Raw genomic sequence first — 19,728 nt, 5'->3', positions numbered from 1 at the left:
AGCTAAGTTAAGCTTGCGATGGAAAACAGTCCGAATGAACTCCTCAGTTGTGCTCATTTCTCGTTAATAAGTAACAAATAATAGCAAGATTCTCGTATCGAATACAACTTCTCTTCTCTTATCGTCTTTGTATTGTACCAACTTCATTAATGAAATCTTATTGTACTCAAATAAATATTTTGTAATACAAAATACAAAATCAGTGCCTTCAGTAAAACAGGGAACAACTGAATTATGACTTTTTTCAAGGGAGGCAAAAAACATAACTTTTTAATGATTGATTTCACAGTTCAAATAATAATTTCTTTTGAATGAAATCGTCAATTTCATGAATGATTTCATATGAATTATTGAAAAATCCGTGTTTTGCCTTTTGGTTTTTTGGCGCTTGGCTGTAATCAGACGTGCTGGCCGGTGATGATGCAGCATTGCCTCAAAAGATGCCTATTCTTGACTTGTCTCTCATTGACATTTTTAGTGGAGGCACTTGTTTTTTTTAAAACTCATTTTGTATAGTAGGTAGGTAGTAGCTGTTGGGAAGATAGCTTGCATCCCGGGAACGGGCATAGGCTACTTATTATTACGGAAAACTTTTGGTTTTCCGTATAATAAGTAGTTAGTAAGTTCCACGAGATTTAAAAAAACCTTAATACACGCGAACGAAAACGCGGGTGTCATCTTCTTGTACGATAAAAAGAAAAATTCTGACTCACTCACTGATAGACTAATGAATGCCCAGTACAGTCCAAACCCTTGGATCTAGAAAGCTGAAATTTTGCACAGAGCTCTTTGAGTCCAGTAGTTTTTGCGTAAAGGAGTAACAAACATACATACACACACACACACACACACACACACACACAAAATTTCGCCTTTATAATATTAGTGTGATGTGTGACTAGACTAGTGACAGCCCACGGGAGCGAAGCCGCGGGCGGTTGGTAGTGTAGTGATAAAAATTCAATCAAAATCACTAAAGCTAAGGCATGTGGAAAAAGTTTCTACCTACAATATTTCAAAGAGGGACCAGTTAAAAGCAAGTTAGTGCTCCATAAAGGATTTCTTACTAGAGATGGATAGAAAGCATGTGAAAAAGCCTTTTCATAATATTATATTATGTAACACTTGCTACTTTATAAAGAATCGCTCAATATGAAAGCGCAAGAGCACGCATTGCTGCGTATCCATAATAATAATAATATTATAAATGCGAAAGTGTGTCTGTCTGTCTGTCTGTCTGTCTGTCTGTCTGCTACCTTTTCACGAAATACTTTCCGTAAAAAGTAGCATGTGAAATCACTGTCATGTAAAAGAATAATTTCACCAAAAGAAAATGATTTAAAAGTGGCACTAATGCCCACCTCTGCTCCTTAGCAATATTCCTCAGACGGTTCGCGATTGATTTTGAGTTCAGGCCTGTAATAAATAATTCAGGAGACGTCAATAAACGGGTAAATGAGGGGAACGGCATTTTATAGACGTTTCTATAGCGGCGTAAACAAAAAATAAATCCTTTTTGGCAAGCTTTTTGCTAATAAAAACCAGACAGAAACGTGCGAAATATTTTATTTACCTATAATAATAATACCATTTGGATAACTAGCGATTTTAAAGTTTATCAAATAGCATTATTATCAAGCAGTTATAAGCTAGAGGTCAAAATTCTGAGGTCTGGTGTTCAATCCCGGGTATGCACTTCTAATTATTCGGAGATATGGCAGTTTGGGTTCAGGAAAACATCGTGAGGAAATCTTTACCCTCACTAAGAAAGGATTTTCAGAAATCGCACCCAAGTGAAACCAGGGTACGCCAAGCTACCATGTTATATTTTCATAGCTGTTTTAAAATACGATTTAGGCAATGCATTTAAGCAAACTCACCATATTTTTCACATTTTTCAATCCATATCTATATTTCTACACTACATTAATACTACAAAGGCGAGACCGTGTCTGTCTGTCTTTTATCTGTTTATAGTTCAACCGCTGCACCGATCTTTACATATTTTGGCACAGACATAGCTCGCATTTTGGAAATGGACGTAAGATACTTTTTAACTTAAATAGGTACTCAAAGAGTCCCTAAGGAATTTTCACAAACCTACATCCACGCAATCTTTACGGACATCAGCTAGTATAAAGATCAAAATAGAAAAACTTAGATACCTACTAAGCTCTGTGCTAGTTACAATCACCAAGGGCCATTAATAATTCAATATGCGTAGCGCTTAGCGTTAATTTTGCGGTAGCAACTAGGTGAGCGAAGTAATCCTCCTCCTCAAATTAAATTAATTAATTCCCGAATAATCAACATTGTATCTACTATTGTATCAGTGGCGTAATAATGTCCTCCGAACCAAATTTTGGCCACGGCGGCCAATCTCCACAGAGATTAGCCATCTGCACGGGAGATAAGTATAGTGCACAAATGTGTACGCAAACAGTCCACCTGATAAATTATCTAGTTTGATATATAGAGTAGTGTTGTTATGGATATCCATATCCGTAACCGAAACTATCGGATATCCGAAATAAAAAAATAACCGTAACCGTAACTGAATCCGTAATAAACGTTTTGGATAGTTTCGGATAAGGCGGAGTCTAACTAAATACTTCACTCGTACGAATTAACTGTGCACTCCGCTGGAATGCGACACCTACATCAGTTCACATTTTACAGTTCCTTAAAAAATTAATATCCGTAACCGAAACTATCGGATAATCCGAAATAATTTAATATCCATAACCGTAACCGAAACCGATATTATTTTTTAACAATATCCATATCCATATCCGGATCCGAAATTATATATCCATAACATCCCTAATATAGAGATAGTTTCTAAATTATCAGCTGTCATTTTCAACCCCAATCAAACATATCTATCATAGGCTAGATATGTTTGGGTGCCTATTTATGGTTTTAATTTGCTAAATATACACCACTACAGTTAACCACCTTCATGCTTACGATTTTACCCTAAAAACTGTGTATATGTAACTACTTAGTTTCATTAAATAATATTGTTGACCCTCGGACACTGCCAACGGGGCCAGAGTACGGGAAGAACGAAGACTTTTTAACAATATTATTCAAATACCCCAGTCCCCGTTGAACAGGAATAGATAATGACAACGGGACTAATCTATACTAATAAATAAAATTGGAGTGTCTGCCTGTAATTTCGAAATAACTACCGCATATTAAGGTCATATGGTTATTTGAACGATACTATAACTGAATCACACGTTTTTAAAATTTTTGTCTGTCTGTCTGTCTGTTTGAAAAGGCTAATCTTGGGAACGGCTGAACCGATTTTGACGGGATTTTCACAGACAAGTAGAGAATTGACCAGGGAGTAACATAAGCTACTTTTTTAACCGACTTTCAAAAAGGGAGTTGTGTTTTTCTACCTATGTACACCGAAATCTCCGAGATTTCTGAACCGATTTGCGTCATTTCTTTTTTAATCGATAGAGGAACTTTGCGACATTGTTTCATAAAAGTCCAACTTCTCAATCCTGATGCTGCAGGGGATCTGACCAATCCACGCGGGCGAAGCTGCGGGCATCAGCTAGTTTTTAATAATTTAATTCTAATCCCGCTGGCCCTATTAATGTGTACACGGCTAACGGGGCCAACGGGAGTACACCTTTTGGCCGACCGATATTCCTACGTCCACATTATGGATGCGACGACATCAGTTATTTGGCAAGGATAGGCAGGATATTTAAATAATAAACTCAACAAAATATTTAGGTATTCACTATCCACCATAATTAAATTGATATAAATTCGACTAAAAAGGGTCTATGATTAATGAATACACCCTGTTTTTGTTGCAAACGGCCAAAATAACTCACAATTTTAATACCGCCTTCCATTAAGACTTTCAGGGGTCCGTCATTAATCTGGTCTTTTTGTATTTTAGGGCGCTATTATTCGGTTGACCGTGATATATTGTGGATAGAAACATTAGTTCGGAAAATGTGTGGCTAATGTAGACATCACTCAATTGTTTATTTTCTGTCTGAGCGATGAATGAAGCTATTTATTAACCACAAAAATAGCAATTCTCCCTCTACCATACCTACAGTTACTCAATTTTAGTTTCAGTAGGATTATAAAATGGTAGGTATATTTTTTTAAAAAGTAAAATAATTTTGTGCCTTCCGATAAGTAAATATGTCATGGTGTCAGAAAATACTGTAGTTTTCACACTAATATTATAAAGGAGAAAGTTTGTATGTGTGTGTGTGTGTGTGTGTGTGTGTGTGTGTGTGTGTGTGTGTGTGTGTGTGTATGTTTGTTACTCCGTCACGCAAAAACTACTGGACGGATTGGGCTGTTTAGAATGGAGATAGTTTATACCCTGGATTAGCACATAGGCTAATTTTTATCCCGGAAAATCAAAGAGTTCCCACGGGAATTTTAAAAAACCTACATCCACGCGAACAGCTAGTAATAAATATGGGAGACAAATTCTAACATCAGCCAAATAAAACTTTTAGCCACTTTGGGGCCAACCTCAAACAGCATCACAAACATTTGCCCAAACCGATTCAACATCTCATATTTACATAATTGCTAGCTTATTTCCCTTGGAACTCCCATTACTCAAACGCAAGCGGGAATGATATTAAATTATTCATTCCAATGTACAGGCGCGTAGATACGTTAGAACAGATAGTACAAGCGGTAATGTTTGTTATAAACTCATAACAGTGACATGCCTTGGCACAGATTTGCATGATTATTTTGGTGGAAGGCTTCGGTCGTGGCTAGTTACCACCATACCTACCGGCAAATCTGTACTCCCAAGCGATTAACTATTCAGGTATGATGCCGCGTAGAAATCGAAAGAGGGTATGGATTGAAACTGCCATACCTACCCCTTCCAAGTTTGCCCGCTTCCATCTTGGACTGCATCATCACTACCAGGTGAGATCCCAGTCAAGAGTTAACTTGTATCGAAATTAAAAAAAAAAAAAACTTTTCCTCTATAAAGATTGTTCTTTCTATGCCATGCTATTAAGAGTGCCCGCCATGGCAACTCCGAGTCAAGCGCGAGCGTGCTAACAGCATTTCAACATTTACAGGAGAAACATACACAAGAGTCAAGAGCGAAATGCGTGATGTGTGAACCACGCTAACCACTTTGGTAGGTATATTACCTTAATTTTTAGCAAATTAATGAATATTTTTAGTAAGTGAAAGACGTTTGTGCCGATGTTTAAAATTCTTTAACATATACAATTTTGTATAAATACCTATTTTAGTTAATTTTATAATCAATTGAATTTTAAGTTTTGATAAAGTCACTCACTTGATTACGATCGCATATAATGTAGAACAAACTCAACATGGCGTGCATTTATAGCAGAAATAGAACAAGTAGACCAATAAATTGAAAAGTGGCGCACTATAGAAATTCATTATTTCCATCAAGTGAAATGGTTCTCGTTCATGAATAATTCATCAACCTCTTAACGTGACTGGGTTTTATTCAATAGTTTTTAACCGAAAGATAAAACAAGCTGTTGGGGCTCGTTCAGTAATTGTTTATTTGATTTTCACAACCACAATTCGTTTAAATAATGCTAATGAATGAAAGCGAGTCAGGCAATATGTCCACTGAATAAGGATTTAAGCTTAATTAAGTAAAAATGTAATTTAGTTTTCGGAAATGTTATGCGAGATAGCAAATACGACCTCCTCAGACCTCAGCTTATAATTCGAGGAAAAATAGCCAGCTGAAGACCATATGGCCGAAGAAGAACATCGTGGCTAAAACCGCTTGGCGGCACGATGGGTGGTGACTAGCCACAGCCGAAGCCTTCAGACCAACCCAGAAATAAATTTCTCAATTAATCATAAAATTCCAAACCTCTGCCGAGAATCAAACCCGGCAAACTAGGCAAAGTTAGCCAACAGGCAGACAGACAAACTTTCGTATTCTTATTATACCTGGGTATGTAATAATATTCTATTATGGTTTCTACGAAACACTGCCAGATACAAGTGTAAAATAAAAATTTATAACACCCCTGACAAGTGAAGGTAACAAACAGTAACTAGAAAAAAGCTGATAACTTTCAAACTGCTGAACCGATTTTCTTGGATTATAGCTAAGAATACAATCGATCAAGCCACCTTTCAAACAAAAAAAAAACTAAATTAAAATCGGTTCATTATTTTAAGAGCGACGATGCCACAGACAGATACACAGATAGACGGATACACACGTCAAACTTATAATACCCCTCTTTCAATATTGTAAATTATGTACTGTATTGTTTGTATTTTCCCTTGAGTATCAACTCAATATTATTAAAAAATAGCCTATATAATAAAACCTTGCTCTATAAAACAGCGTGAATATCATGTTAGAGGTTATTTTACGAGCTATAACAGAAAATAGTTCATTTTGTTTAACAAAATATTCGATGTTTGTAACTAAATAGCGGAAACCCGTCACGTGTAACTACGCTAAAATATTCCGAACAGACAGACGGACAGACGGACGGACGGACAGACGGACGGACAGACAGACAGACAGACAGACAGACAGACAGAGAAAGCAGAGTGACATTAATAGGGCTCCGTTTTTTCTCTTTGGGTACGGAACTCTAAAAAGAATATGCCAAAGCATTATTTTAGTGGTCTACTCGTAAAACCATCTTCGCGTTATTGCCTTTCTAATGGAACCGGTTTGCGGCACATCGGTTAAATGGTTTCAAAGTCTACAACGGACAGGTAGAAACATTTTTTGTGTTTTTTATGATTTATCATTATTATGAACCATGTTACATTCAAACACTTATGCGGTCAAAACTAGGTAGGTACTTAACTGCAAAACAAGTCTAAAGCACTTTTTACTGTAGAGCTTCGTCAAGAGTTAATTAAAATGCTCCATAGTGCTTTTGACTGAAAAAATATAGGTTCTAGATTCAAAATGATTTTCAATTTGGGCTCGTCGGCTTCATGGATAGGACTGTCCCTTTTTTAAGCTGCACTAAAATACTCAATTCGTCACCCCTTCATTCAGCTTCACCTAATCGACATTCCTTACTGTGCGGGTTAAAAAAATTTAAAAACATAGATCCACGCTGACAAAGTTGTGGATATCATCTACATCCTTGGAGAGAAGTTAGTATACTCTATCCATGGAGAGAAGTTAGTATAGTGCTCTCTCTGTTACGTAATCCCATACAAATGACAGAGACAAAAACTCAGTGAGCGTCACCAACCAATCAAATGAAACTATGTTTTCAAATTGAACTCCGAACGGTTTTTGAAAACATTTCGAACCCGAATGTTTTTGAAGGCATGTTTGTGATTGGTTGGTGACTCGAAATGGTTAACGCCCACTGAGTTTTTGTCTCTGTCATTTCTATGGGATAACGTAACAGAGAGAGAACTATACTAACTTCTTTCCGTAGTTAGAGTATAGTTGTACAGTATAAACAGCTTTGTAGTCAGTGAAAGATCAGTCTCATAGCGGTTCTCGCTTTATCACTCTTCTATTTCCATTAAACTTCGTCTGAACAAGTTGAGATTAAGTGAGTCAACACGGCGTGAGATGCAAATATTATCTTTGCTTTAGAACAAGCGACGAACTGTAAATACAACTTAGATATAACTTGGTGACATCTTTGATAAGATAGCTCGATTAATCGGCAGCGAGCGTGCAGCAAGATATCTTATTTATAACATCATCATACTTAGTTATCTATAGATAGATAGATAGAAACTCTTTATTGCACACAAAAACACATATAAGGATAACAACACAGTAAGAAGAAAACAGAAAAAAACAATTGTGTGCAAAGGCGGCCTTATTGCTTGGAGCAATCTCTACCAGGCAACCTTTGCTGAAAGGAGAAGTTCTAGGAAGGAGGTTGGATAGTACCAAGTCGCAAGGATTTTTTTACAAAGATTTATATAATATATACTAATAAACATAAAAAAGTAATTATATATATATAATATATAAATATATATGTATATGCTATCTTAGTTATATACATATTTAGAGCCTCAATAGCTCAACCGGTAAAGGAGTGGACTGAAAACCGAAAGGTCGACGGTTCAAACCCCGCCCGTTGCACTATTGTCGTACCTACTCCTAGCACAAGCCTGACGCTTAGTTGGAGAGCAAAGGGGAATATTAGTCATTTGACGTGGCTAATATTCTTTATTTAAAAAAAAATATAATAATAATACTTAGTTATCAAAACGATGTGAGATGAAATATTATCATCTTTGCTTTAGCCCGGTAAAGTAAGAGCGAAGAACCGCAAATACAACTTAGATATAACTTGGTGATCTTTTATAAAGGTACATGCAACTGTATCGCTAGAAAAAGTCGCCGTGGGCCATCCGTAGGCAATAATAAAAATTTCTTTATTAAAATAAAAACCCAAAGCATAAAAAAAAATATTATACAAAAGTGAAATAAAATATTCATACTAAAACACGAAATATAAAATAAAATTGGATTATTTAATTCAAAATTGCACACTGAAGGTGTGCAAAGCTATTTTCTGTTTGCATCTCGATGTATCAAGATCCAATGAACTATGTTCTGGCCCACTGGCCTGGAGCATGCTGTTAGCTACGTATTCTTTCCCAGTGTGCCTAGTGGGAGATTTTTAACCTATTCGATCGCGTAAAAGTTAACTGCGTTCTGTATGGAATTGAAACAGAGCCATCTAGTGACAAGAAGATGGCGCTGTTTCAATTCCATAGAAAACGCAATTAACTTTTACGCGATCGAATAGGTTAAAAATCTCCCACTAGGCACACAGAAAGAAGATAACACACCCTGATAACAGCAAAGAAATCGAGCAATCCCGCCTCGTCAAACACTCGATGCAAAACATTACAGCTTATGTAAAGGTCCTTACATTTTTGATCAGTTTCATTATTCCTTGGTTATTCATTGTGCCATTGATATTCTTTTTGCCAGAGGTTTTTCAAATAAAAACACAATCGAAGTAATAAAGGAATTCGATCCTGAGGCGAACGTCAGAACTTTTCCCATTATAATGGGGCACGAATAAAAACGTAGTCATGCGTCCACAGTTCCCAAGTTTAGAATTAATATTCCCTAACCTTTGCGAAAAGGGATCATTTTTTGGTTTGTCTTCACTCCTCATTATTTTGAACGTATTTTGCAGTGCTTTCTATTATTTATCTTTTTTGTCAGACTTTTTAGGGTTCCATAATATCTGAACGTTGTCAACGGGACCCTATTACTAAGCCTCCACTGTCCATCCGTCTGTCAGTCTGTCAGCGGGCTGTATCTCAAGAATCATATTAAATAACAAACAAGTGTAAATTAAAAATTTATAACACCCCCGACAAGTGAAAGTTACAGGAACTAGAAAAGAGCTGTTAATTTGCAAACGGCTGAACCGATTTTCTTGGATTATAGCTAAGAACACTCTCGATCAAGCCACCTTTGAAACGAAAAAAACTAAATTAAAATCGGTTCATTCATTTAGGAGCTACGATGCCACAGACAGATTCACAGATACACACGTCAACCTTGTAACACCCCTCTTTTTGGGGTTGGGGGTTAATAAATAAAAAGAATGAAGTAATGTTACGAACTTTACCTCTTTAGCTGATATTAGTAAAGTAGTAATAGTTTAGATGTAACAGGTATTCTCCCTGGTAGGGGATCTGAAAATCTTTTCACTGATATAGCTACTGGACGAAGTCACGGGATAAAGCTTGTACCAAATAAAATTGTTCACGGAAAATGTGTACGTGTACCCATATTTTGTGAGGTTGAATATGAAATACGGAACGGTTATCTATAAAAATATAGAGACATAATTTTGCTTTCCTATTGTTGCGGTAAAGAAAGGTTTTCACGTTGGCCGGCATTGATTGAACGCATTTGGCTATTGTGTACTAGAACTATTAAACTATGAGCCACACCATTGTTATCAATGTAATATATATGTAATACTAGAGGATGCCCGCGACTTCATCCGCGTGGATTTAAGTTTTTAAAGATCCCGTGGGAACTGTTTAATTTTCCGGGATAAAAAATTGTCTATGTCAATGACATGAACGCAAGCTAGTGAATTCCGTAGAAATTGATTAAGCGGATGGGTCTTTAGGAATCCCGTGCGAACTCTTTGATTTTCCGGGATAAAAAGTAGCCTATATGTCCAACCCAGGGATATAAGCTAACTCTTTACCAAACGTCAGAGTTGGTTAAACTGTTGGGCCGTGAAAAGGTAGCAGACAGACAGACAGACGGACAGACAGACAGACACACTTTCGCATTTATAATATTAGTATGGATACATAAATTGGACTGAGAAAGTTGACGGCAGTTCCCTTTTATGACGTAGAGACCCACAAAGGGAAGGGCTTTTAAAATTCAGCCCACAAGTGACCAATAAGGGATGTAAATAAAAGCTATGAAGTTTGTAAAAACTTTGGGTATTCGGCTTTTTCTATAATCGCTTCAATAAATTGCTTTACAGAACCGAAATTCCAATTTTGGAAGGGTGGAAAAAAATAAAAAATGAACGAACCATTTACGAGACCAAAATAAACGGATAAGATCGGGACTTTAAACAAATCTGATTTCTAAGTTAGACCGAATAGAGTAATTTTTGCTAAAACAAACAAAATCCGTTCCGGTAACGAAATGCTAAACACAAACGTATAATGTTTTCGTTCTCAAACGACTTTTCTAATTAGCTTTATCTACTGTAACAATAAAATGGAAAAGAGGAAATGTTCGCCAAGTTCCTGAATTTTTATCGAGTCGTTATCTTAATTTACAATAAAAAATAATTGTGTATTTTCGACATAAATTAAACCTCGTACCTGTACTCATAGGTACCTGTTAAAAATATTTTTAACAGGTACCTATGAGTACAGGTACCTATGAGTTTTAAAATTGTAACCAAAATTTTTGGTAATTGATAAGCTTTATGAAATTGAAATTTAAATGAAAGTTTTTCTAGCGCAAAATATATATTTTTTCTTTACATTTCTCTAGATGATGATTTCTATAGGTTTTTTAAATCCCACGGGAACTCTTTGACTATCCGGAAGAAAACGTAGTCCATGCCAAATCAGTTAGGTAACTCTAAGCTTTTATAATTAAAACTTTTAGCTACCAATACCAGTTTACGCATTTATGTTCCTTAACCCATAACTTTTCCATTTTTCAATTGAGATTAAAAATGATCCTGCTTCGGTAAAATGTCCCAATCTTCCTCTCAGAAAGTAGACGCCAAAGATATTATGTGACAGAAAAGGCGTATAGCACAAAAGCAATATAGACCAGGGTCAATCATGTTTAATGCAATAAAAATTCTTAACACTACACAAATGGTCGGAAAATGTAGTTAATGACGTAAGTAATTAAGGAAAAATCAACCCGACTTAGAAAAAGTCCCGGAAGGGAGGTGGCGAGCGTGTAAGACTAAATATTAGTTTTTTGCGATTTGCGGCTATGAATGCATCCTATTGAAAAAAATTGAATAGATTTCTTACAAAAAGAATCACTACTCATATTACAAATGCGGAAGTGTGTTTGTTTATTGGTTGATTGGTTTGCCCTTCAACCATGTCACAACTGAGCAACGGATCAACATGATTTTTTGCATGGATAATAGTTAAAGACTTGGAGAGTAACATAGGCTACTTTTTATACCAGAAAATGACAAGTTCCCACGGGATTTTCAAAAATCTAAATCCACACGGGCTAGTGCGATTATAAAAAAAGTAACTAAATACAAGCTTTTTCAAAACTTCTAGTTGTCTGTCCAGCCCCTTATGTTAAGTAACCACATTTCCATTCTAAGTTTTAAATTTTCCAATTGAGATTAAAAATTATCCTCTTTCGCAAAATTTACGACTCGATCGCATTCAGCTCAGAAAGTTGACACCAAATATATTATGTGACAGAAAAGACGTATGGCATCACGTCTACAACAATAGGTTTCCGTTAAAACGAATATTGGATAAGATTGATGTGATCAAAAAAAATAAGAATTGTGGCGATGAAAGGTTTGGCTTTAAGTTATTTGACCAGATAATACCTGCGACTATGTCTGCGTTGATTTAGGGTTTTTTTTTATTCATTATAGGCCAGCGCTTGACCACAATCACACCTGATGGAAAGTGATGATGTGGCCTAAGATGGAACGCGCTTACCAAAAAGAATCTATACATCTAAAGAAGAATTTAAAATCCCGTAGGAAGGACAAACCAACAAACAAACACTTTTTTGCATATATAATTTTATTTATATGGGTAGTAATGGATAGTGATTCTGCCATGTCTGGGCGATATACGTCTACATATTCTTATCAAGTTCAGAAAGGAAGAAGATAGTCATTATTATCATCTTCTGATTTTAACTTTACAGTAATTTAGAGTGGAATAAAATAGTGCATTTAATATTTCCAAATATTAATATTCCGAACTACAGATTATAAATATTATGGATTTATTAATTGGATTATAAATGAAAAAATATTTTGTTACAGGAATACATAATTAAGGTTAAAAGAATATTTTTAATATGTACAGCACGCATTCAGATTTATTCATATTTTTATTTAAAATATACCGCTTGCTACTTAACTCTAAATTAACAACAAAAATAATTTTATTTCGTTGGAAGTTTCAAAAAAATCGACTTTGTCCAATTTTCGAAATATTTTTTTCTACTTTTAGGATGATTACACACAGGCGTTTAATTGCGTTAGCAAAAATTAAAATTGATTTAGAAAATAAAATACGATTTCACATTATTGTTTATTTTAAACTCAGGGTAAGTGAAAATGGATTAACTTTAGTTTATGAATTTCAACGCACACAGAGATAACTATTATACTCTAATGCAAAACTGCAGTTATTTGCAAAACAAATATGATAACTTGAGGCTTTAGAAAGCTTTCTAGCTTCTAAAGTTTTAAAACTCTGACATTTATTCGAAAATGGCTTTCTATACGTGATTTGTGGATCCGAGATAATTGAATTTTAAAGTTTGAACATATATTTTGTAGGAAATTTATGAAGCGAACACACTTTATAAATATAAAGTCGCGATGGCCTCGAAGTTAATGTACGTGAATATTATTTTTCAAAGCATTCCATTTCGAGTGGAGATTTGTCTATTAATATTTAAAGCAACTTTTGTTTTATATAATAAATTTCATTATTTGAATGAATTATTCATCAAATTATAAAATGGGCCATGAGCAGTTTTTGTGGATTGATGATATAAATAACCACGACAGTAAATTACATATCATAGGATGTTACAAAAATTGAAAGACGAGATTTTAAATTTCTCTATATTATGTAAAAATGATGGAAAATTAATTTAAATCGAGATCGAGAGATTAAATATAATATCAAAAAAGCAATATTGTTATGAAATACTCGGTATTTTGGACGCCCGTGTGTAACCATTATACCTACAATCCTATTCATAATCAAAGTTGTGATACCCAATATCTAATTAACTAATTTTTCAACAACAAAACCAATTAACAAAACATTTATACAACGTTCAATACTTACTGTCAGTACTTATAAACGGACAAAGCGTTAAAATTTTCCTATTTACTCAACTTCATAACAAACAATTACACAAACAGATAAACATTCCATATTTATGAATTCCAATTCTCATACTTACTCTTTGGTATCCAAATTTAAATGACAATTAATTCGCAAAATTTACTTTTTTTAACTTATTAATTTATATTTCAAGCTGACTTAATTTTAGTTTCTACATTTTATTCATATTTTTTTTTAAATATTTAACACATATTTCCAATTGACTTAAATTATGTATAAAGTTTTCCATAACACTGAATATTACTTACGGAAGGATGCGGCGGATGGTCTTGTCCCTTGACATTTTGCAGCTGTTTGTTGTGTGCTGTTGGTGTTCTTTCTCCTTGAGCTGTAGAGGCACCAGCTGTTGCACCAGCACTGCTGGTAGCAGGGGATTTGGCTTGCGGTGAGCTTGTTGAAGTAGTTCTGAGCGAAATAAGTCACAATTAAGTTTATGAGAAATTATAAGTAAATTGGAAATGCATAAAACTATTAGGTATTTTCGTGGAAAAATGAAAAAATAATTTTAAGTTTGTGAATCGTGAAAAATAGAATTCCAATATTTTTATTTATGTTTGGTGATTTAATAAATGATTATTTGTCTGTTTACCTAGTTACTAACGGCGATTTTATTATTCTTTAGATAAAATTGATAGTGCTAAAATAATACAAAAGGTTGAACTTACTCAAGCTGCGCTCTGCAAGGCCGGACATGGAAAGAAAGAAAGAAACATATTAAGTATTTTGAAAATATGACTTTATTATTATTTATGCCAGTTTATTAAAGGACTTGGCGGTCCACTAATACAGTCCCTATATTTTTTTTAATGATGTTGAGGTAGGGGTCCCTATAGGTCCTCATAAATGCAATGCACCAAGAAACTCCTTCTTCAACACCATTTTGAAAAAAATATAAAATCATAAAAGCACATTGCAGTTGACTGCGAAGTTCTTTTCTAGTGACCTTAAGGAAAAAAAAATTTCCACTAGTTCAACGGTTGAACTAATCAGTTGAACTAGTGGGAACGAGCGAAGGATTCAGCTAAGTTGTTGTATTTTATCATGTAAAGGAAGTGGTTAGCAAAATGTAACTTGAGAAAACGTCTAGATGTGAGTGAATTTCTATGATGATATTTCAATTCATGCTGTGATAGCCTAGTTGTAGCTGTGATAGCCTAGTTGTTAGAACGTCCGCCTCGTAATCGGAGGTCGGGGGTTCGATCCCGGGCACGCACCACTAACTTTTCAGTTATGTGCGTTTTAAGCAATTAAATATCACTTGCTTTAACGGTGAAGGAAAACATCGTTAGGAAACCTGCATGCCTGAGAGTTCTCCATGTTCTCAAAGGTGTGTGAAGTCTGCCAATCCGCATTGGGCCAGCGTGGCAGACTATGGCCTAAACCCTTCTCAATCTGAGAGGAGACCCGTACCCAGTAGTGGGGCGGAAATGGGTTGATCATATATATTTCAATTCAGCAATTTTTCCCGGTGTTCAACTCTTTTAGTGGAATTCTGAAACCATTCCACCGTGTTCCCTGGCGTAATTGCATAAGGGGAAGCGCTATCGTAAAAAATTACAGTAAAAATCGGTCAAGTGCGAGTTAGACTCGCAATCGAAGGGTTCCATACCATCGTACAAAATATGACACTGTATGTACTTTTTTTAAATTCTCATGATGGCCATTTTGAATTTTTAGTTTTTGTTTTTGTAGCGGTAATAGAAATACGCATTGTGAAAATTTTACATATTATGATGAGACTGACGGACGGATGGACGGACAGTGGAGACTTAGTAATAGGGTCTCATTGGCACTCTTGGAGTATGGAACTCTAAAAATGAGTGCATGTTTCCTTTTCGCGCCGTTGAAGTAAAGTTACTTTGGCGCTATGGAACACCTAAATCCACATGGACGAAGCGAATACATATAATAATATAAAACAAAAATAAACGTTTAACTAGTGAAACCATCTTGCTAAATAAACATTTTCAAATATTTATAGAGACTGCTTCAATAAAACAATGAATGAAATGTAAGAAAATAAAACCATTGGGTTATTGAGATACATTGAAAATATCAATTGTCAGTATTTTTATTGTAAGTTGTTAATGTAAACAAAATAATGAATGTGATTCAAAAGTTTCAATTAATGAATGAAATGAAATATGTTTGAAATAAAATGAATTTAAGTACGCAATTATTTAAGGGTGCATTTCTGATAATAATAATATTATGTCAAGACTCTTCGGAAAGTAGATTCTACTAGTAGAGCCGTAGTAAAACAAAAATGTTACTTACAATAATTATGTACATTTACAATACATATGCAATTTAACTATTATAGTATCTTGTGGGCTGCTAAATGCAAAGTCGACTGACCAACCCTACTAATATTATAAACGCGAAAGTTTGTATGTCTGTCTGTCTGGCTGGCTCAAGAGTTTAACCAATTTTGATTTTTAGTACAGAGTTAGCTTACATCCCGGGATCATCAACTTTTCATCCCGGTAAATCAAAGAGTCCCCACGGAATCATTAAAAATCTAAATTCACGCGAACGAAGTCGCGGGCATCAGCTAGTTATTTCAATAAATCAATGTTAGGTCCTTGAAAATCCGTATTGCTGCACCTTAACACTGAAAAATGTTGTGAGCGTTGAAATCTAGTAACTCGTTGCTAGCATTCGTATATGAGTCTTTTAACACAAAAAATATAACGAGAATCGACCTTGTAGTTTTGTAAAATGTAAAAAACTATTTCCCAGACCACGTTCGACGTGTTTATAGGTGTATAAGGTAGTGGGAAATTGAAAAATATTGTTGAAAACGTTTCCAACAAAATATTGTAAAATTTTATTGTAGTGGGGAACTTTATTATTAGATTGTAAGATTAAAATAAATGTTTTGTGCAAGTTTTGTGTTGAAGAGAACTTTATTCTAAACTACTAGCGTCTCGCCCAACTTCGCAAGGGTGGTCGAAAATAAAATATAGCCTATGTCACTCAGTTTCAAATATTGTTTTAAATACTGGTTTAAATATTGACAAATGATTTGAACTTGTAACTTCTTCTCGGTAGGAAAGGCTTTTTGAATCTGTGGTAGAATTTTTTTGACTATACTAGCGGCACGCTATGATGGCCGGTTTGACACATTACAATAGTGATGTGGAATGTCAATTTATTCTCGAACAAAAAACAATTAAGTTTTGTTTTTGTACCTGATTAAATAGGTTTAATAAAACAAAAATGTATATGTTTATTTAATTTATTTGAACGAACTGAATATTTGAACGAAAATGAATATACATACTTTATATGCACACAAGAAACATATGAATACAAAAGATACCAAAAAAGGTGCCACAAAAGGCCATAATTAATCAGATTCGTCCATACTACTATTTTCACTGTCGTCACTGCTATCATCACATACATTAATAATTATATGTTCGTTTTCTATAATATTATCTATTTTCACATCTCTTTCATAATCTTCCCTTATTAATTTAACAGTTCTATTCACAACCTTTTCCCAGTCTCCTTTAGTCACATGTTCACAAGCTTCTTCTAATAATTTTAGCATTTTTTTTGTGGTAAATGGGGGTTCTGTATTGTGTCTTGCAGCATATCCCTTAATTTGAGCCCACACCAACTCAATCGCATTATACTCACAATGGTAAGGCGGTAACCGTATAACTCTGTGCCCATGTTCTAATGCTATTTCGTCAATGACGTATCGGATCTTGGTTGGTTTGTTTTCTTTTAAAAGACGTACTAATTCCGCTTTTAACATATTCATGTTTGCATCTACGCCATTTTTACGAAGCCATGCGACGATATCAGCTTTCTTTTGGGATTGGGCAGGTGGCTTGTCAATTTGCATCGAGTGGTATGGGGCGTTGTCCATAATTATAATAGATGGTTCAGGGAGGCTACACAACATTGAGGTAAACCATTCAGTAAACTTTTCTCCATTCATGTCTTCATGATAGTCTCCAGTGGTTTTTGACGCAAAAGCCATGAGAGAACCTTCGACAAACCCGTTGATGGTTCCGGCGTGACAAATTATAAGTCGCGATCCTTTTCCTACAGGAACTTTGGAAGTAGATGCTGCTGTGTCATCGTTCCAAGAACGGCCTACAGTATGGTTAGCATTAAGCCATGTTTCATCCAAGAACACAACATTTTGCCAATTTTTGATTTCTTTCACTTGCCGTAAAAAAGTATACCTTGCCATCGCTATATCAAATCTTTCCATCAATATTTTGCGTTTGTTACATTTTTTGTATCGAAATCCAATGGTCTTCAAAATCTTCGTTAAAGAACTTTCCCCACCGAAGAATAATCCAGCTTCCTTCAGTGAATGCACCAACTTTTTTCTTGTTGGATACTCCTTCTGTAAATAGTAGCCGTAAACATGTCTTCGGATAGCATCGGCATCAAAGCTATCGATGCCTACGACTGGTTTTGCTCGTTTTCTCTTTTTTGGTGTGTGAAGTTTATTTTCTTCTGTGCCAGTCTCGCCATATTTTTTTTTAGTTATCCGTCTAACAGTTCGTTGTCCAATATTAAGCGCATCAGCTACGCGTTCAACCACTGACGTTATAGGTAAAATTGGCCCTCCATTTTGAGCTTCACGATCGAAATAGTTACGAAGGCGTATTACGAACTCACGTGTCTGACTATTTAGAACAGTTCTCTGCGTACGTTCGGTCATATCGACGAAATCCACAACAAAGGGCTTGAACAGAGTCCAAATTAACGAGCAAGGGTCAACAGTAATGCAGTATCAATATTTGAAATCCAAAGCCAGGTCAAAACTATATCACAATCGCATTGCACTGACAGTTTATACTTTTCGAAGCAACGTCAATTCGAAACTGCTTTGTTTTGCATTGAGCATTGACGCGAGTTTGCTGGAGGTAGTAGTTGTGCTAGCCAGCGATCCTATGTGACGGTCGTATTAGATTCCATTTTTAAAAATTTATTGATATTTTTTTGCGATTTCAGAGGTTTGTCCACATAGTGAAAATTGTTCATATTCACAAGTACATTCACCCCTTAAATGGTGCAAACTGATTTTTCTACACTTGTATACATTTAAGAAATCAATTTAATAAATAAATTTTGAGTCCTAAACCTAAAACTACATTCGATAAAATTTATGAATCTCTGCACATCACTATCGTCAATAAAGTAATACAATTATTTCCTTCAAAGTCGTTATCAATTAATACGGAACTTCATGAGCGGACAAACGTCAAACCGGCCATCATAGCGTGCCGCTAGTTTATTTAAAATCACTTGCATAAGTTTATTTGAAAAAAATGTTTAGGTACATTTATATTTCTGTAAGTGTTTTTAATCTACACTCTAGTTTTATTCTTGTGTTGGAATGTTATTGGAATAGTGGAAACAAAACTAAATTCGTTCTACTCCAGTGGGGGTCAAGGGAAATGAATTTTTATTTCCCACAGGCCCCCACTTCAATAGTATTATTATATTACGTATTACTATACTAGATGATGCTCGCGAATTCGTCCCGGTAGATTTAGATTCTTCAATCATCCCGTGGGACCTAGGTATGAAACAAGTAAATAGCACAAATTAGTTAAGACCAAACGTGATTCAAACCAGAGATCAAAAAAAGTTAACAAATCCTGACTTGTGCAACCCATTGTGCTTTTATTGATGGTCATAGATTAAAGGTGTAACGTAACTTTAATCACCTGATGTTTAACTGGACTTTATAATAAGGCTCTTTAGGTCATTTTCACTCTCACGTTATATATAGTGTTTCAATAGTAAAAAACTACCAACGTTCTTCGGTTGTGCAAGCTCATACAAGGATACTTAGAAATGGGGACTGCAAATTGACTGATGTAGAGAACGGAAGCGAACGTAATAAACTAAATAAATCCGATTTTTCGGAATATTCTTTCAGATATCATTTCATTCTTTCAGGTCCTCATTATAGTATAATAGATATATATGTACGTCGATCGAAAAATCTAAATGAACTTTTTTATTCGAAGCGATAAATCGTGGATGCTTTCCAGGACCTGTCAATAAACCATCATTGTTACTCACATTTCGCAAAATAAAGAAATCATTTCATTT

General features: G+C 35.0%; 1 protein-coding gene across 7 annotated transcripts in view; it reads right to left on the bottom strand.

The window, feature by feature from the left end:
* Positions 1-19,728, bottom strand: part of LOC123871265 (synaptotagmin-7) — a 425,136-nt gene that overhangs the window by 38,882 nt on the left and 366,526 nt on the right. For all 7 annotated transcript variants that reach the window (XM_045914960.1, XM_045914962.1, XM_045914961.1 and 4 more), the window contains 2 exons: positions 14,298-14,309; positions 13,881-14,037 (listed from right to left, as the gene is read on the bottom strand). In XM_045914960.1, the coding sequence (XP_045770916.1) occupies positions 13,881-14,037; positions 14,298-14,309 (169 nt within the window). The remainder of the gene's footprint in view (positions 1-13,880; positions 14,038-14,297; positions 14,310-19,728) is intronic.

This window comes from Maniola jurtina, chromosome 13 (genome assembly GCF_905333055.1).
Source record: "Maniola jurtina chromosome 13, ilManJurt1.1, whole genome shotgun sequence".
Classification (NCBI taxonomy): domain Eukaryota; kingdom Metazoa; phylum Arthropoda; class Insecta; order Lepidoptera; family Nymphalidae; genus Maniola; species Maniola jurtina.
The sequence above is the reverse complement of the archived record's forward strand: the minus strand, read 5'-3'. Positions and strand labels throughout refer to the sequence as shown.